The 20,454-nt window shown below is 40.5% G+C and overlaps 1 protein-coding gene across 4 annotated transcripts in view; it reads left to right on the top strand.

Moving 5' to 3' along the window:
- Window positions 1-20,454, top strand: part of Scai (suppressor of cancer cell invasion) — a 151,688-nt gene that overhangs the window by 88,267 nt on the left and 42,967 nt on the right. For all 4 annotated transcript variants that reach the window (XM_041674329.1, XM_041674330.1, XM_041674331.1 and 1 more), the window contains exons 4-6: window positions 16,016-16,111; window positions 17,672-17,758; window positions 20,261-20,359. In XM_041674329.1, the coding sequence (XP_041530263.1) occupies window positions 16,016-16,111; window positions 17,672-17,758; window positions 20,261-20,359 (282 nt within the window). The remainder of the gene's footprint in view (window positions 1-16,015; window positions 16,112-17,671; window positions 17,759-20,260; window positions 20,360-20,454) is intronic.

Consider the following 20,454-nt stretch of genomic DNA (forward strand, 5'->3'; position numbering starts at 1 on the left):
TGCCCAAATGGCTATCAAACTCCATAAGGTGCCTCTTCGATGCCCATCTTCCTCTTGAAGTAGATTGGTGCTGCCAGGAGCAGAGTGTCTCATTATCATGAAAAGTCCTAAGTTATTAAAATATTTTAAATGCCATATTCTGCAGCCTTTGAGAGATATGAAGAATGCCTATCTGAAATATATCTCTATATGTCTAGAAAATCTAACTAGCATGACTACAAGCTTTGCTATTATCGATGATTATCCATTAGTAACCTATATTTCCTATTATACATTACATTTTAAATGAACTACACAATCACAATACCTTAATCAATATCAGAAATACATATACATGTAACAAAATTCACCTTAAATCTCTATCAATAAAGCAAAATCTATACTAATGCGAATTATTCATACCTATATCATATCCCCCTTTAAATGTAAAAGAACGTTTATAAACCATATTTGGGAACATGGGCGCAGTTTTTTCTCTCCAAACTGCTTCCTGCTGAATGGGGGCGTCGTTAATTAGGTCTTTTAGGGTATAACCTGTGTGCTAGTTTCATCTCAGTTGGCAGTTGAGCGAAGCAATTTTTTGAAGGCGTGCACAGGAACCATTCAGGAGGACGTGGTCTATCATACCACATCGGGATAAATGCAATCCACAAGGTCTGAACCTCTGTGAAAACAAAAGAAGAATCTCTTTTCCAAAGTATCATGTCCTTAGATCCAAATTTCAAAGTCAAGGCATCAAAATATCTATGTTGGATTAGTTCAGCAGCATTTATAAATAAATATCTTTTAGCAGCTGTTGCTCCTTCCTCAGCATTCAAACAATTCAAAGAGAGCATAATAGCATACAGTATCAAAATTCTCTGTCTATTTTCCATCTTTCTACAGCTTTGTTTTAACCTCTATTTCATTTATTTTTACTTTTAACTTTTTGCTTTTTGAGACAGGTTCTCTGTATCTTTGACCTAGAATAACTCTGTGGACCAGGCTGTCCTTGAACTCTCAGAGATCCGCCTGTCTCTGCCTCCCAGGCATTGGGATCAAAGGTGTACGCTAAGACACCTTGAACTCACAGAGAACTGTTTGTCTCTGCCTTCTAGGCACTGGGATTAAAGGCGTGTGCTACCACACACAACAACTCTCTTCTTTTTTTTGGTTTTTTTTGTTTGTTTGTTTTTTCGAGACAGGGTTTCTCTGTTCTTTTGGAGCCTGTCCTGGAACTAGCTCTTGTAGACCAGGCTGGTCTTGAACTCAGAGATCTGCCTGCCTCTGCCTCCCGAGTGCTGGGATTAAAGTCGTGCGCCACCACCGCCCGGCCTTTTTTTTGTTTTTTACTTTAAGAACTTCAACTTTTAGTCTGCATATATTTTTAACACACTGTAAACCATTTAAAAATTTTCTTTGTCTTTGAATCTCTCTTTACTGTATATCTCTCTTTTTCTGACCACATGAGTCTTTAATTTACCAAGCAATATCAGTAGGATTAAAGGCGTGGCTTTGCCGGCTGGATCCAGCCCATTCCTTAGCTTTCCAGCCTCATGGCTGAGGTACTGGCTGTAGCCATGTTTACTGCCACAACTCTATGGCATTTCAAGGTCCCTCCCAGCAAGCAAGCTTCAGCAGCCTGTGCTTGCAAACCGCACGAACCGCCTGTGTAAAAGAGTCAGAGTTTGCCCTGGCAGGACAGCCCAGAAAGCTGGCATTTTTAAACGGCGCAGCTTTTTTCCTGCTACGGCTGAAAACCGAAAAGCATGCGCTCAGCTTTTCGTCAACACCGTTTAAGTGTTTTGTGGCAGGACCTCTTAATGAGCTGCAGGGTTTTGCAGCTAAAGCTGAGTCAGGAAGCCTCTCTTAGATGAGGTGATTGCTTGCCTCTGGCAAGCAGAGCAGACCTGAGAACACAGCGAGTCTAGTTGCCATCAAACAAATCGTAGCACTTTACTCCAAATGCTCTATTCAAAAGCTCTGTCTCCCACAGGAGCCAGACAGAGATCGCAATGGTGGCACAGCCCCAGGAAGTCGCGCTTTAAAATGACACAGCGTTTTTTCTGCTACTGTTGCTGAATCAGGAAATCTCTCTACAGCACGCCACCAACAAACAGCAAAAATCTGTGTTAAACTCTCTCTCCCTTATTTTTAAGCCTTCTCAGGTTTTTAAAGTGGGTTTAGTCCATCACGTCGGGCGCCAATCTGTAGTAAAAGGGGTGGCGGGTCTGTGTCCCAGGCACCCGGCCGCCACCACGGCTAGCTTTACCCAAAATAATTACACGGAAACTGTATTCTTTTAAACACTGCTTGGCCCATTTCTATCTAGCCTCTTCTAGGCTAATTCTCACATGTTAATTTAGCCCATTTCTAATCATCTGTGTTGCACCCCTAGGTGCGCTTACCGGGAAGATTCTAGCCTATGTCCATCCTGGGTCGGAGCTTCATAGCGTGCGTCTGCCCAGGAGCCAGGAGCATGGCGTCTCTCTGAGGCGTCTGCTCCCGAGAGGAGAGCTGTTGAGTCTGAGCTCACTTCCTCTTCCTCCCAGCGTTCTGTTCTGTTTACTCCTCCCACCTATCTTCTAACCAATAAAATGGGCCAAGTCAGTTCCTTTATTAGCGAATGACCTTCCTCCATCAATTCCTCTCTCGTTAGCATTTCAAAAATTGAAAGTTAAAGCATTATGTAATCTATTTGGGGGGGTGTCTTTATTACTCCTTTTTATTAAGCATATCTTTTAGAGTTCTATTTGAACTTTTCTATAACTGTTTGCCATGTAGGATTCTGTGGTATACCTGTATTAAGGTTTATATTGTAATATGCAAAAAGAACTTTCATTTTATGAGAAACATGTTGGAGCATTGTCAGTCTTAATTTTTACAGTTATACCCATGATGGCCATAAATTCTAACAAATGTGTGATTACAGAATCAGCCTTTTCAGAACTTAAAGCAGTTGCCCATTGAAATCCTAAATACGTATCTGTGGTATGGTGTGCATATTTTAACTTTCCAAATTCTGTAAAATGAAACAATTTCATCTGCTAAATTTCATTTGAGTACCCTTTGGATTTCTTCCTGCAGGTAGTGGAGCTTGGTTGTATAAAGAACAAATAGGACATTTCCTTATAATGTCCTTGACTTGTTGCCAAGTGATGGAAAAACCTTTCATGCTGTCTTGTGCCCTGTTCTTGTACAACCTGAATGGTCAGTGACTGTTATTTATATAGTAAAAAAAAATTTCCAGAAGCATACATTAATTTATGGTTTGTTTCTAAGTTGGGGATGTTTTTCTGAGTATTCCATTGCTGTAACGAATCACATTCCCATAAATTCATTGATATGTTAGCCACATATGGCTTAAATTTTCCTCTCTGTCCGTCTGACCCTATATATTTGACCCATCTCATATTTTGTTTACCTCAGATAAAGTTCCAATCCCTAAAAGCTGAATATTTACCTCCGAAGAGGCCATTTTAGATGCCAACATTCTGGTGCAATTATTGTTACATCTGCACCTGTATCTACAAGGCCTTCAGTTAAAATGTTATATATTTGTTTTTTTAACTTTGATCATTGATCATTTGTAGAACTTTGCCAATATTTGCATTTTTGTTTATCTTCAAAAACTGTTCTATCATCCAGAACAGTATGGTTTTTTTTTATAATAGGCATTAGGTCCTTTAATTGCTTCATGTGGGGGCCTACGAGGAGCTCCCCAAGGCATTTCACAATGGCAAGGGGTTTCCTTGTCTGTCCCTTGTTGATTTGCAGTCATTGGTCCAATGTCTGCCTTTGCCACACCTTCTGAATACTCCAGAAGGGATATGCCTCTGTTTGGATTAACCTTAGAAAAAACATTGTTTCTAGTATGCCCTGCCTACAATCCTTTTTAGGTGGCTTTGTTTGCCACAATTAAAACACCTGACATTTTGATTTTTCTTCAAGAATTGGGAATTACCTCTCCTGGTTATCACATCATCATAGTTATCAGATTCAATATTGACTGTATCGTGGGACCATTTCTCTATGGGTGTTCATCTTGCTTTTAAAAGCCTGATTATCCTTTTGCCTTTGAATTAGCATTTTCAAAAGCCAGAGATGCAATAATTATTTATCTAGTTTCTGAATTTGGTATCATTCTATTTCAACTGAAATCAATCTTTGTTATAAAAAAAAAAGGGAAGGTTTCTTTGGGGCCCTATATAACTTAGTAAATGATTCAGTTCTTTTTCCAACTTTGTCAGTTCTGTCCCAAGCATTCAAAGTAGCTATACAGCATAGAGCCAAGGTATGGTCATAATACAGAGACTGTATTTGTACATCAGTGTAATCGCCCTCTCCAAGATGTTGATCTTGGGAAATTTCAATTCCTCTAGCCTCATCTTTCTACCACATCCTCCACTGTAATAGAAGACTAGGCTCCAATACTGCTATAACCAAGTCTTTCCAGTCTTGTGGGACAATTCTGTTACAAGTTGACCATGAATTTAACATCTGTCTCACAAAAGGTGGATGCATACCATGTGAGACTATCACTTCCTTAAATCTCCTCAAAGCTAGCATTTCCATAGGAATCCAGTCAGCTCTTACACAGCCTTGGGGATACCTGTCACTTGGTGGTTATTCCTATAAGGTGATTGGATAAATTAAGATTGGTTGTTTGAAAACCTTGGGCTGTTCCTCTCTAGTTTTATAATGTAATACAGAGGTTGGTTCTTCTTTAAATTCCTCTGTCTTTCTCTGAATATCTTGTAGGCTTGTAACTTATCAGTCAAAATGGCATGATTTTCTTTAGTAACTTTTTCTAGGGCCCGTATTTTGGCACTCATATCACCCAACTTTTTTAGGGATAAAAGAAGAATAACCAAACTAATAATGTTTTGTTGAAATAGGAGCGGCGGGGCTGCGTCCCCGGCACCCGGCCGCCCACATGGCTAGCTCTAGCTTATGCCCCAAAATAATTACATGGAAAACTGTATTCTTTTAAACACCGCTTGGCCCATTATATCTAGCCTTTTCTCGGCTAACTCTCGCACCTGGACTAGCCCATTTCTTATAATCTGTGTAGCCCACGAGCTGGCTTACCAGGAATGATCTTAACCTGCGTCTGCCTGGAGTGGGAGAATCATGGCCACTCTCTGATTCAGCTTCTTTCTCCCAGCATTCTGTTCTGTTTACTCCTCCCACCTATGTTTTAACCTATGAGGGCCAAGCAGTTTCTTTATTGCTTAACCAATGAAATCAACAGATTGATATATGACACTCCCACATCAGTGTTTATAATTGACATTACATAAATCCCATCTAAGTTAATTATCCCTTCATTTAATTGTTCCACTTTTAAAGCACCCATTGTGTAATCATACAGAGCCCTAATTTCCATTGTAACAGTGTTTCCCATTTTTTAAGTGGGGAAAAACATCTTTCCGTTTTTTTGACTAATTCCCCCCTTTTAAAATTCCCAATTGTCTGACCAAATCTGCTGACAGTGGTAGTGATGGTGAAGTGTGCAGCTAACTGCTATTGCGTAGAACAGCAGAAGCCCGAGCACATGTCAGAGTGTGCGGCTGTGTGGAACAGCAGAAGCCCAAGCACATGTCAGAGTGTGCGGCTGTGTGGAACAGCAGAAGCCTGAGCACATGTCAAAGCAGCGGCCTAGTGTGGCAGCATCCCAAGAAGGGGGTCCAGGGAAAGCCCACAACCTACTAGAGGTATCCTCTTGTCTGAAAAACATTCAAAGAATGTGGGAAGAAGCACATGCAGATGGGAGCTGCCTAAAGGCAGAGTTGGCTGGTTGTGAGAGGCTAATTCCAGCAGCATTTGGAGCCCAAGCACCTGTGCAGTTTTCTACAGAGAGGCTGCAACAAAAAATCCCATACTTGTTCAGAGGCCTTGGAAAGGGGGAGGAAAACCTAGCTGGTGAGGCAGTGACTTGTATGAGAGCTGCCACGTGTAGCCCCAGTGTGTGCTGGTGGCTGCAAAGCCATGAACAAGCAGCTTCCTTGTGAATTTATGCCCCAAAAGTTGGATACAAGATGAATCATAATCCTAATTAGTCTTAATAAAACCCAGGAGTCAGATATGGGGGGTGTATTAGATCAGAGAACCAGGAGCAACCACTAGTTGCCTCTTTCCTCTCTCTTCAGCCTAAAAAGCTGGAATCCTGTCTGTACCCCACTGATGTGGGATTCCCCTCTGAATGCTGTGAATAGCATTGGTTAATGAATGAAGCTGCTTTGGCCTACAACAGGGCAGAATTGAGTAAGGCAGAATTCCAAGCAGATAGAGGAGGAAAGAAAGTGGAGTCAGAGAAACACCATGTAGCCTCCTGAGAAGAAAGCATCCGCATATCAATACCAGTAAACCACAAGCTTCATAGTAAAATACAGAATAATGGAAATGGGTTTATTTAAGATGTAAGAGCTAGCTAGAAATACTCTTAAACTAATAGGCCAAACAGTATTACAATTAATATAGTTTCTGTGTGATTATTTCTTGTCTGAGAAGCCAGGAAACGAAAGAACAGTCACTGTCTACAGAATAGCACCCACCCATCTGCGATCTGGATACATGTGTGCCCTCTTGGGGTCAGGAAAAAGGTGGCTGAGATCATGCCCGTGGCTCCTCGATCCCCACCTGGGCAGGTGGTAGGATTGGGTTGCTAGGCATGCTCAGGCAGGAGAGCATGGCAGATTCCCACTGCCATACACAGAGGTATTTCCAGGCTGCACTCTGTGATGCGTGTCAGATTTAGCTTTTACTCAGATAAAAAGGGCTTATATGCTACACGGGTGCTATGCAGAGTTGAAGTGGTGGGCACAGATCCTACCCAGTGGTCCCAGAACTGGCAGTAAGATACCTACACCATATTGAAAGTCTGAGAGAGGCAGAGCCAGCACCCAGGGCTGCCGCAATACCCTGCTTACCATTTTTAAAGCATTCCTGGTTAGAAAATAATTACAGAAATGCAATAAAGACAGAGTCAGACAGAAATAAACCTCTGAATGGGTCTCAGTGTCTTTGAAAAATGTATATAGGCTTGAGAGAAAGGAGAAAATAATATAGAAAAAATAAAGTCTTTAAAGAGACAGTACAGACAGTCATAGATTAAAGGAGTAAAGAAAACTAAGTCACATAAAGATGGAAGATATTCAGAGAATCTGGATTATGTATATTACTGTTTTCTTTGAATTTTTAGACTGTGAATGAGCTAAGGAGAGAGAGACATTTCATTGTATGGGCTGCAGAGTTAAACCAACATTTATACTTCAAAGGTATCTTGACTTCAAAATTTGAGCCTAAGGATATGTTGCTCTGGAAAAGAGGTTCTGCTTTAGTTTTACAGGAGATGAGAACCTGTGGATTGCTTCCAGACTAATGTGATTTGATGGACCAAGACCCCCTGAAAGGTCTCCATGAACCCCTCAAAATTACTTCGCCCACGATAAATCAGGAAACAGTTTGAAGAGCACTATGCCCAAATTCCCAAATATTGTTTATAAATGTTTGTTTTCATTTAAATGGGGATATGCCATAGAGTTGAATACTTTGCATTGGTATGGATCTTGGTCTATTGAAACAAATTTAAGGTCCATTTTGTTATATGTATATTTCTACTCTTGAAGGTATTATGTTTGTGCAGCTCATTTAAAAATGTAAGTGGGGGCTGGAGAGATGGCTCAGAGGTTAAGAGCACTGGCTGCTCTTCCAGAGGTCCTGAGTTCAATTTCCAGCAATCACATGGTGGTTTACAACCATCTGCAAATGAGATCTGGCACCCTCTTCTGGCATGTGGGCATACATGGAGACAGAATGTTATATACATAATAAATAAATATTTTTAAAAATGTAATGTGTAATTAAGAAATACAGGTTAATAGTCATCTATAATAATCAAGCTTGTAGTCGTGTTAGTTAGCTTTTCTAGATGTACAGAGATATATTTTAGAGGGATAGTTATTCTTCAAACCTTTCAAAGACCTTCAGAATATGGCATTTAAAATGTTTAAGAGATTAGGACTTTTCTCAACAATGAGACACATCTGTTCCTGGCAATACCAATCTATTTCAGGAGGATGATGGACATTGAAGAGGTGATGGAGGAAGGCCATTGGCTAATAAAGGAACTGCCTTGGCCCATTTTATTGGTTAGAAGATAGGTGGGAGGAGTAAACAGAACAGAACGCTGGGAGGAACAGGAAGTGAGGTCAGACTCAACAGCTCTCCTCTTGGGAGCAGACGCCTCAGAGAGACGCCATGCCCCACTCCTGGGCAGACACACGCCATGAAGCTCCGACCCAGGATGGACATAGGCTAGAATCTTCCCGGTAGGCGCACCTAGGGGCGCTACAGAGATGATTAGAAATGGGCTAAATTAATATGTGAGAATTAGCCTAGAGGAGGCTAGATAGAAATGGGCCAAGCAGTGATTAAATGAATACAGTTTGTGTGTTGTTACTTCGGGCATAAGCTAGCCAGGCAGGCGGCCGGGGTACTGGGAACACACACCGCCGCTCTTATTACTAAAAATGGCACCCCACGTGATGGGCTAAACCCACTTTAAAAACCTGAGAAGGCTTAAAAATAAGGGAGAGAGAGTTTAACACAGATTTTTGCTGTTTGTTGGTGGCGTGCTGTAGAGAGATTTCCTGATTCGGCAACAGTAGCAGAAAAAACGCTGTGTCATTTTAAAGCGCGACTTCCTGGGGCTGTGCCACCATTGCGATCTCTGTCTGGCTCCTGTGGGAGACAGAGCTTTTGAATAGAGCATTTGGAGTAAAGTGCTACGATTTGTTTGATGGCAACTAGACTCGCTGTGTTCTCAGGTCTGCTCTGCTTGCCAGAGGCAAGCAATCACCTCATCTAAGAGAGGCTTCCTGACTCAGCTTTAGCTGCAAAACCCTGCAGCTCATTAAGAGGTCCTGCCACAAAACACTTAAACGGTGTTGACGAAAAGCTGAGCGCATGCTTTTCGGTTTTCAGCCGTAGCAGGAAAAAAAGCTGCGCCATTTAAAAATGCCAGCTTTCTGGGCTGTCCTGCCAGGGCAAACACTGACTCTTTTACACAGGCGGTTCGTGCGGTTTGCAAGCACAGGCTGCTGAAGCTCGCTTGCTGGCAGGGACCTTGAAATGCCATAGAGTTGTTGCAGTAAACGTGGCTACAGCCAGTACCTCAGCCATGAGGCTGGAAAACTAAGGAATGGACTACATCTAGCTGGCAAAGCCACACCTTTAGTCCTACTGAGATTGCTTGGTAAATTAAAGACTCATGTGGTCAGAAAAACAGAGAGAGATACAGTAAAGAGAGATTCAAAGACAAAGAAAATTTTTAAATGGTTTACAGTGTTTTAAAAATATATGCAGACTAAAAGTTGAAGTTCTTAAAGTAAAAAACAAAAAAAAAAGGAAGAGAGTTGTTGTGTGTGGTAGCACACGCCTTTAATCCCAGTGCCTAGAAGGCAGAGACAAACAGTTCTCTGTGAGTTCAAGGTATAGTAGTGTACACCTTTAATCCGAATGCCTGGGAGGCAGAGACAGGCGGATCTCTGAGAGTTCAAAGACAGCCTGGTCTACAGAGTTACTTCAGGTCAAAGATACAGAGAACCTGTCTCAAAAAGCAAAAAGTTAAATGTAAAAATAAACGAAATAGAGGTTAAAACAAAGTTGCACAAAGATGGAAAATACACAGAGAATTTTGATACTGTATGCTATTATGCTCTCTTTGGATTATTTAAATGCTGAGGAAGGAACAACAACTGCTAAAAGATATTTATTTATAAATGCTGCTGAACTAATCCAACATAGATATTTTGAATTTGGATCTAAGGATATGATACTTTGGAAAGGAGTTTCTTATTTTGTTTTCACAGAGGGTGAGAGTCTGTGGATTGCATTTATCCCGATATGGTATGATAGACCACGTCCTCCTGAATGGTTCCTGTGCACGCCTTCAAAAAATTGCTTCGCTCAACTGCCAACTGAGATGAAACTAGCACACAGGTTATACCATGAAAGACCTAATTAACGACGCCCCCATTCAGCAGGAAGCAGTTTGGAGAGAAAAAACTGCGCCCATGTTCCCAAATATGGTTTATAAACGTTCTTTTACATTTAAAGGGGGATATGATATAGGTATGAATAATTTGCGTTAGTATAGATTTTGCTTTATTGATAGAGATTTAAGGTCAATTTTGTTATATATATAAGTGTTTCTGATTTTGATTAAGGTATTGTGATTGTGTAGTTCATTTAAATATGTACTGTATAATTATGAAATATAGATTGTTAATGGATAATCATTGATAATAGTAAACCTTGTAGTCATGTTAGTTAGATTTTCTAGGTATATAGAGATATATTTTAGATAGACATTCTTCATGTCTTTCAAAGATTACAGAATAGGACATTTAATGTTTTAATAGCTGAGGACTCTTCATGACAATGAGACACTCTGCTCCTGGCAGCTCCAATCTACTTCAAGAGGAAGATGGGCATCGAAGAGGCACCTTATGGAGTTTGATAGCCATTTGGGCAAGAAACTGCTCTTGCCTGGACTATTGCATAAACTGGACACAGAGAACCCGCAGAGAGAGGACTACTGAACTTGCCTATAGGTGAGATGATCTTTCGGGGTTCCTGATTCATGAAAGAGTCTGTGAGACATTCTGCAGGACACAACAGATAGTGACTGAACTGACTTTGAATTTTCCTGCTTTATGGAAATGTCTGCTGGATACCATGGGCCTGGAGGCTGAAGATGGATGCCCCAACGGTACAGAGGATCTTTGGGTGACTGTCCAGGCAGCGAGATGTCTCTGTCATTTCTAGAGTTTGAAAGTTGCTTATTTCTTGTTTGCTTAGGTAGTATTGTATCTTTCTGGAGTCTTTGATGGAGTTAAGAATAGTTAGTTATAGTTATAGTTTTCCTCAGTTATGATAAAGATTATTGTAACTTTTACTTAATAACTGTTTTGTTATATGTAATTTTGCTATGTTAAAGTTAAAGCCTTTTTTTTGTTTAAACAGAAAAAGGGGAAATGATGGAGGAAGGTCATTGGCTAATAAAGGAATTGCCTTGGCCCATTTTATTGGTTAGAAGATAGGTGGGAGGAGTAAACAGAACAGAACGCTGGGAGGAACAGGAAGTGAGGTCAGACTCAACAGCTCTCCTCTTGTGAGCAGACGCCTCAAAGAGACGCCATGCCCCGCTCCTGGGCAGACACACGCCATGAAGCTCCGACCCAGGATGGACATAGGCTAGAATCTTCCCGGTAAGCGCACCTAGGGGCGCTACAGAGATGATTAGAAATGGGCTAAATTAATATGTGAGAATTAGCCTAGAGGAGGCTAGATAGAAATGGGCCAAGCAGTGATTAAATGAATACAGTTTGTGTGTTGTTATTTCGGGCATAAGCTAGCCGGGCAAACGGCCGGGGTACTGGGAACACAGCCCCGCCGCTCTTATTATTACAAAGAGGCTCCTTATTGAATTGGTTAGCCATTTGGGCAAGAAACTGCTCTTGTCTGAACTGCTTGATGATATGCTATATGAACTGTACATGCAGGACCCACAGAAAAATGACTGCTGAACTTGCCTAAAGAAGGTGAGACAGTCATTCAGGGTTCCTGCTTCATGAGATAACTGCCAGACATTTTCCAGAACACAGAAGAAAGCAAATGATGGACTTTGCCAGTACAAGGCATAAGAGATCTTCAAGTTTCCTGCTTTGTGGACAAGTCTGCCAGACACTATGGGCTGTAGTTGAAGATGGTGCTGTAATGATACAGAAGAACTGTGGGTCATTGTCCAGGCAGCGAGAGTTTTGAAAGTTGCTTACAATGCACTTCCTGTTAACTTAGGTAATATATTCTTCTGGTGTTTTGGTGGAGTTGAAGAACAGATAGTTATAGTTTAGTTATGATAAAAGATAAATTAGATATAAATATTGTAACTATAATTCTTGCTTGATAACTTTTATTGTATGTAATCTTGCTATGTTGAAGTTAAAACCTTTTTTTATTTAGACAGAAAAGCGGAGGTGATGTAGGATTCCCCTCTGTATGATGTGAATACCATTGGTTAAAGAATAAAGCTGCTTTGGCTTACAGCAGGGTAGAATTGAGTAAGGCAGGAATTCCAAACAGACAGAAGACAAAAGAAAGTGGCGTCAGAGAGCCTCCAGAGGAGAAAGACCTACACACACACCAGTATCGGTAAACTATGAGCCTCTTGGTAAACAGCAAAATAATGGAAATGGATTAATTTAAGATACAAGAGCTAGCCAGAAATATGCTTAAGCTAATAGGCCAGACTGTATTGCAATTAATATAATTTCTGTGATTATTTCAGGTCTGGGCAGCCAGGAACAAACAAGCGGTCTCTGTGTACATCCCACTTTATCACTTCCTGTCTCTACCTACCAAGTGCTGGAATTAAAGACACATGCCACCACTGGCTGGCTCCTGTGGTTAACTAGTAGCTAGCTCTGCCCTCTGATCTCCAGGCAAGCTTTGTCAGAACATAATCAAATATCACACAGCAACACCTTAAAGTATCAGGCTCGTCATTTGATCTGTTTGTTCCCAGCCTCCTCATGTCCATCAACAGCACTGAAGTTTTAAAGAGAGATTAGTGTCATGCCTACACATTTCTCTAAAATCCCAGAAAAAGAATGTCAGCAGCCATCTTACAACATCAGTGCCTATCCAAAATGAAATGCAAGGTCATTTAGTTCACAGAGGCCCATTTAATTTAACTGCATTAATCATTAATTTCCCATCTGTATTGACAGCAATAATAATCAGATGATGCATTTAGAGTTAAAAGCCAGAGTCAAGCTCTGAATATAGAAGAATTTATCTAAAACTCTGTTTTTTGGGGTTTTTTTGTTTGTTTGTTTTTGTTTTTCAGGAGAGGGTTTCTCTGTATAGTTCTGGCTGTCTTGGAACTAGCTCTTGTAGACCAGGCTGGCCTCAAACTCACAGAGATCCACCTGCCTCTGCCTCTGCATGCTGGGATTAAAGATGTGCACCACCAACATCATTCTAAAACTCTTTATCAAATACTTTATTTAATTTTAGACTCTTAAGCATTTTATAATGGTTTATATGTTAGCTTCTATGATATGTGTCATTAGAAAAAGGGTGATTCCCCTGGCGGTGGTGGCGCACGCCATTAATCCCAGCTTTTGGCAGGCGGATCTTTGTGAGTTCGAGGCCAGCCTGCTTGGTCTACAAGGGCTAGTTCCAGGACAGGCTCCAAAGCTACAGAGAAACCCTGTCTCGAAAAAAACAAAACAAAAAGAAAAAAGGTGATCATAAGAATAAGTTAACCTTATTTTGTAAAACTTTTAGCTGATTCTTACAATTTTTTTCTGTGTATTTGATATGGGGGAGGGAGTAGTGCTCACAAGCCATGTAATTTATGAGAAGGTAAAAGGACAGCTTTTGTGGGTTAGAGCTCTTCTCTCCCGTGTGGGTCTTACAGACCCTACTCAGGTCGTCAGCCGTGGCAGCAGGCTCCCTTACTTCCTAGCCGTCGTCAGTGCAGTTGTGATTCTTTAGACTGGAATGATAAATGCCCTGAATTCTTTTGAGGAAATTAGTATTTTAGCAGATGTATGTAGCTAACATTGTTTGTTGTTCTAAAAGAGAGAAATGTTTGTATTTATCATTTACTGACAAATCCTGTTTAGTGATTTTCTTAGTGATACTAGAAAACCAGTCACTTTTATCTCAGATGTTATTTCTTCTTTTACTAACCCCAACATTGGGCACAGAACATTCATCTTTACAACCCTGTTTTCTTATACCTAGCCTGTTACACAACATGAGGGAGGAGCGAGATGCTTATGGGTTTCAAAGACTTCACACGTGGGTCACTGATGGATCAGGACTTGAGCTTTGTTTCTCCTGACAGACCTGAGCAGGGGCAGAAGTGGAATTATAAGCACAAAATTCACAACATTCATTGCCAAGTTACAGTTACAATTTTTGCCAGTCAGAAATCAAAGATTGGGACTTTCCTTGTGTGTTCCAACCTTGTTAATCAACATACAATGCAAGCCTTTTAGTCCAATCCATCAGATTCATTTGTTCCTTCTGTTGTTAGGAACAGCCATGATGTTTCTAGAGGACGAAAGATGCATAGCAGCTATGTCTGTGGTTTAGAAAGGAGGTGGGTCAGCTACTGGGAGGTTCCCAGCTTCCCTAGGGCTTGGGAACCTAAACTTTGTTTCACCCTGTAGGTTAGATGGAGTCTGATGTCAGAATGGCAGCACTCAGGCCAAGGTGCTTTTGCCTGCTTCCATCACAACAAAAATATAAATACAACCTTTGTTATCATCATCATTATGTATGTCCGTGTGGGTACTTGTGACATGGAGCTCATGTGGAGGTCAGAAAGCAGCCTGTAGAGTCAGTTCTGTCCTTCCTTTTTTTTTTTTTTTTTTTTTTTTTTTTTTTTTTTTTTTTGAGGGGGCAGAGGAGGCAGCAGGGTTTGGTTTTTTGAGACAGGGTTCCTCTCTGTGTGTAACAGCCCTGGCTGTCCTGGAACTTACTCTGTAGACCAGGTTGGCCTCAAACTCAGAGAACCTCCTGAGTGCTGAGATTAAAGATCTGCACCACCACTGCCCAGCTTTCCTTCCATCTTTATGTAGGTCCCAGAGACTGGGCTCAGGCTGAAAGAGCTAGTACTTTACCCACTGAGCCATCTCACCAGCATACAACTTCTTTGCTTAAGCAACAAAATAAACATTACAAGAAAATAATCTCACATAAAAAATTTACTAAAATATTAAATGGTTAGGCTATGAGATTGCTGCTTTTTTTTATTACACTTTTTTCTTTGTGAAGATAAGCCTTCAGAAACATTCTGGATGTTTCTTCACTGCGTGTATACGGAAGGTGATGTTGCTTATTTGTTATGTATATACACAGGGTCTCCCTTCGTGTAGCTTAGAATGGTCTCAAACTCATTATCCCCCTGCTTCAACCTTTTGCTTAAGTGCTATACACATGTAGCACCATGCATGCCTATTTGAAGTTGTATCTTTCAGTCCTGAAATCTCTTGAATTTGTAGATTTTCTCTACTTCGACTGCTTATAGACATTTCCTTTATTTTTTTTTTATTTTCATCACTCCCTTTTTGGCAGAATTTAACTTTTTCTTAGAGCATTTTATTAAAGTACAACTAACTGATACAATCAGGACTAGCTAGTAACATTCTCTTTCTGCCTTCTTTGTGTAGACCCTGAGTTCATTTGTCCCATTGCCTGCGTTCCAGATCACAGTAGGCAGAATTCTGCCATCCTACCAGTGACCTCATTTCCAGCCATTGTTTACGAGTTACTGCTGCTATAACAAATGTTCCCAAATTTTTATGCCTTACTACAATGGGGATTTATTTCTAACTCCTCGGTTACCTGTGAGTTGTCTGCAGCTCTCTGAATCCATTAAATATTTCTTCTCTGTGTTGCAGGCTATAGAGTAGTCAGTTTCAGAACAGATGGTAAAGTAAAAATGGAATAACTTACAATTACATTCTTTGCCCCAAACAAGATAATATTGTTAGGCTTAATATTCATACAGTAGGGAGTATTTGTTTCTCTAAGGCAGATATCATAGCTCAGTGAGCTTAGGGACATGTATTTCTCTTCTAAGGAGATAGAATAGCACCAACTACACACCCACTTCTAGTTATGTATTTCCTAAGCAGTGTTTTCAGATTGGTCCGTCTTAGCTAAAGATAAACGTTGGATTACTAGTATCCGAGTAAGTATATCTATCACTTATTAGTGAAGATATGATTGTGTCCTCATGGGAGAGTTGTGTGCCGAGGACACTAAGGCAAACTATCATTTAGTGCAAGACCAGGAAAACGTGTTCTGGTACATAGAATTATTTTTGCTTCAAAAATTGGAATTTGGTTTAACAGAAAATCTAAGGTAAATACCTTAATTGATACAGCTTTTACCATAACAAGGCATAATTTCCAAAAATTTAATGTGAACATCCACTTTATTTTTACAGAGATTTGCCTCAATATGGACAGAAGCAGTGGCAATCCTACTTTGGAAGAACTTTTGATGTTTACACCAAACTCTGGAAATTTCAGCAGCAGCATCGGTAAAGAGTTTCATAGCTAAAGGGTGTAAAGGTGCATTGTATAATTGTATATTCACTATAGTTCTGACCATGAACAAATCTTATTTTGTTCTTTATTTTGGTTTAGTGTGTGTGTGTGTGTGTGTGTGTGTGTGTGTGTGTGTGTGTGTGTGTGTGTTACTTGCTGGAGTCAGATCTTGATTTCCACCATGTGGGTTCTGCAGATCTTCCTGGCTCAGTCTTGGAGCTTTTAAAATAACATATTTCAGTGCTTCTTGACCTTTTGGTTAAGATCAAGTGTAAAGTAATATATCTCATGATCCAAATGAAAACAGTTTTTTTTTCTTCTGTTTTAAGATTTTTAGTTTGTTCTAATTTTAAATGACGGTGTTGTATGGAAAAAGAATCTACTACTTGCACCTGGAAAGACGACCTGTTGTCTTCCAAACCACATTCTGAAATGTGGTTAGCAGTCCACACTGTTTGGGGAGGAAGGTTGCATCTTTTCTTTTGTGAGACAGGTCTCACTATGTCGCCTTGGCTGGCCTGGAACTCTGCAGACCAGGCTGATCTCAAGCTCACCAAGATCCATCTGCCTCTGTCTCCCAAGTGCTAATATTAAAGGTATGGTTTTCCAGGCCCAATAGAACTATTGAGAACTTAGACTACATATTCTCTGTTTTCTTTTTGTTTTGTTTTTTTCTTTTTCTGGTATTGGATCTCACTTCATTATCCCGGCTGACCTAGAAACTCCTGAAAACTCATATCAATCCTCCTGCCTCTGCCACCTCAGAACTGACCTGTGCCTCCTGAGTTGTGGGATTACAAATGTGAACCATTGCAACAGGCTTTCAGTAGATATTTTTTTCTGTAACAGGATTTCTCTGTGTAGCCCTGGCTGCCCTGGAACTTGCCCTGTAGACCAGGCTGGCCTCAAACTCACAGAGATCCGTCTGCCTCTGCCTCCTGAGTGCTGGGATTAAAGGTGTGTGCCACAGTGTGTGCCTGGCTTCAGCAGACATTTAATAACTATTTTGTAAGCTAAGTATGTTGGTATACACCTATAATTCTAGTTCTTAGGAGGTGGAAATAGGATCAAGAATTCATGGTTATCCTCAACTACACAGATAGGCCAGTCTTAGCTACATGAAATCCTGTCCCTAAAAGAACAGAGGCTGGAGAGAAAGTGTTTGTCTACAAGTTTGAATCCCAGCAATCAATGGAGTGAAATGGGAAGTAAAGAGCGAAGAATCCCTGACTAGCCTCCGTGCGCAGTAGTGACCACGAAGGTGAGGGGCGAGGGCTGACAATGAGGGCTATCATCTAACCGCCACACCTGAGTTCACACAATCACGTATTCATGCACATGTATGTACAGATTATATATACAAATACACACAAAGATATAACACAAATCAGTCAATTAATAAAGAATCATTTTTAATGGAGTTAAATGGTTATGTTGAAATCTTATTCATAAGTTGTGCTAATTGGATGATATTTTATCATTGAATTTACAGAACTGGTTATTTTTGAAATTTATGTTTTGTTATATCTATTTTTTGTCTTCTGTGTAAACAGACAAGTCTTGGATAATCGGTATGGCTTGAAGCGGTGGCAAATAGGAGAAATTGCTTCCAAGATTGGACAGCTGTATTACCATTATTAGTAAGTGAATTATACATGGAAAGAAGAAAGTGTTTCTTTGGTTAAAACAGCACGTAAAAGAGAGGACAGTGAGTTATAGACAGAATTTTGTTCAGGCCAGATGGATCAGGATGGCACCATGAAATGGCCTTGCATAATTCAAGCAGTGTTATTGATGTCAGGTGGTCTCTTCAGTAACTCCTTCGATCAGACCTGAGGAATTTAATCTTTTTCTTAAATAAATGATGACTACTAAATATATTTATTGTTCTTGGGGCTCTTTAAGTCTTGATGGTGTGTAGAGACGCAGTATGTATATTCACGGCCTCCTTTAAACACTCATCCTAGTTGGCTATGCTTGAAAGGTCATGTGACAAAAATAGACAGTTGTTTGCCTCCTTAGAATAGTGACATCTGTGTAGTCTCACCTTTGAGTGAAGGAAAGAAGAAATCTCCTTTTACAAATGTGACTCTCAGCACAAAGTAACATTAATAACCAAAGACTTGGGCCTCAGGTAGGCAAATCTCTGTGAGCTCAAGGCCCAGCCTGGTCTGCAGAGTGAATTTCAGGACAGCCAGGGATACACAGAGAGACCTGTCAACAAAACAGAACAAATAAGATAAGAAAAGTCCTCATCTTCCCAGCTTTGGCATGGCACTCAGAGTACACACCACTAAAATCCCTCTTTGTTAGAACAAGATCTTTAAAATCTTTTGTTATGGTGCTGGGAGTAAGTTATTATTAGAATGCTCACCCCTGGAGAAGACATATGCCATCCCTCCAACATAAAGATAGTACCAGCCTGCAGATAGGGAGAAGGACTGGGACACTGCCATCTTCTGAACAAGACACAGCCATTATAATCATGAACCCATAACACCTACAGATGTCTTTTGTTTGTTTGTTTTTTAGATTTTTTGAGGCAGGGTTTCTCCGTAGCTTTTTGGTTCCTGTTCTGGAACTAGCTCTTGTAGACCAGGCTGGCCTCGAACTCAGAGATCCGCCTGCCTCTAACACCTACAGATGTCTACAGTAGATCTGCACTGCAAAGGGCCCGTTGACAGCCAGACCTTGATGGAGGAAAATCAGGGGGCCTTACTCACTACTGTGCCATTTCCTACTGGTAGATAATTTATCAGTGCTGTGGTTATGTACTTCCTGTACCCTCACCACATTCCATAGATAGTCCCAATCTAATGCCCTGATTAAACTAAATGGGTCATACAACAAAACCATGTCATGAATCTGGGAAAAGGACAGGAAAAAAGACTTGACAGGAGTGGGAAGGTGAGAAAGAGGAGAGAGTAACCAGAATTGTTGTTCGTTTTACTCTTTACTCTTTGGGAGCCTGCCACACAGTTCCAAAATAAATACACATAGACGCTTATTCTTACTTATAAATGTCCGGCCTTAGCTTGGCTTGTTTCTTGCCAGCTTTTCCTAACTTAAATTATGCCATCTACCTTTCGCCTCTGGGCTTTTAACTTCCTTTATTTCTGTGTATCTTTTCTTTCCTTCTTATTCTGTGTCTGGCTAGGTGGCTGGCCCCTTCTTTTCTCACTCCTTGATCTTCCTCTCCCCAGATTTCCACTCCTATTTTTTTCTCTCTGCCTGCCAGCCCCACCTACCTTTTCCCTGCCTTGCTATGGGGCGTTCAGCTCTTTATTAGACCAATCAGGTGTTTTAGACAGGCACAGTACACAGCTTCACAGAGTTAAACAAATTCAGCATAAAAGAATGTAACACATCTTTACATCATTAAACAAATATTCCACAGATAAACAAATGTAGTGCATCTTAAATTAATATTCCATAACAAGAATGCATTGTGTGTGTGTGCATGCACATATGCATGTAAAATTGTCAAAGCAGTAAATAAATTTTTAAAGTAAATTATTTTTCAAAGTTTCTTTTTTCTAAGATTTATTTATTGTGTATATAGTATTCTGCCTGCATGTATGCCTACAGGCCGGAAGAGAGCACCAGATTTCACTACAGATGGTTGTGAGCCACCATGTGGTTGCTGGGAATTGGACTCAGGACCTTTAGAAAAACAGGCAGCACTCTTAACTACTGAGCCATCTCTCCAGCCCTGAAGGTTTCTTATTAAATTAGACATACTAAACAGACTACATAGCTCATTAGCACCCCTCAAAGAGTAGTATGAGTTAATAAGGAGGAAAAAGCTAAAGAAATGGGTGAAGATTTCAGTACCAACTGATTAGGGAGAGGTTATAGAAGGTCTAGACCTGGGATCAGATATACTCAAGTAGAATGCTGACATTTTGTAGAATGGGAATGACATGTGCTTTAATTGACTTCCAAAAAGCTTAGGAGCAGCGAGGAAATATTTTGTTGTTGCTATTGTTCCTAGAAAATTGAAAGACAACACTAGTAATACTTTGCTGACTCTGAGTTAGCATAGTCATTAGCATCCCCCTGTGTAGAGTTGGACAACTGGAACAAGTGTTTCTCATGAGGAATACACCCAGTGTGATCATATTTAAATTTTTTTCTTATAGTTTGCGAACATCTGAGACCAGCTATCTGAATGAGGCTTTCTCCTTCTACTCTGCAATCAGACAGAGATCATACTACTCTCAAGTTAATAAAGAGGACAGGTATGTATCATCTGTGCTTTCAGAAAGATGACAAGACATTCAGCATTTTAGCCCGAGTGTATCCATGTGCATGCACATGCGAAGGTGAGAGAATG

Source organism: Microtus oregoni, unplaced genomic scaffold, assembly GCF_018167655.1.
Source record: "Microtus oregoni isolate MIOR12 unplaced genomic scaffold, Mior012 000025F_ref0000491, whole genome shotgun sequence".
In the NCBI taxonomy this organism is placed as follows: domain Eukaryota; kingdom Metazoa; phylum Chordata; class Mammalia; order Rodentia; family Cricetidae; genus Microtus; species Microtus oregoni.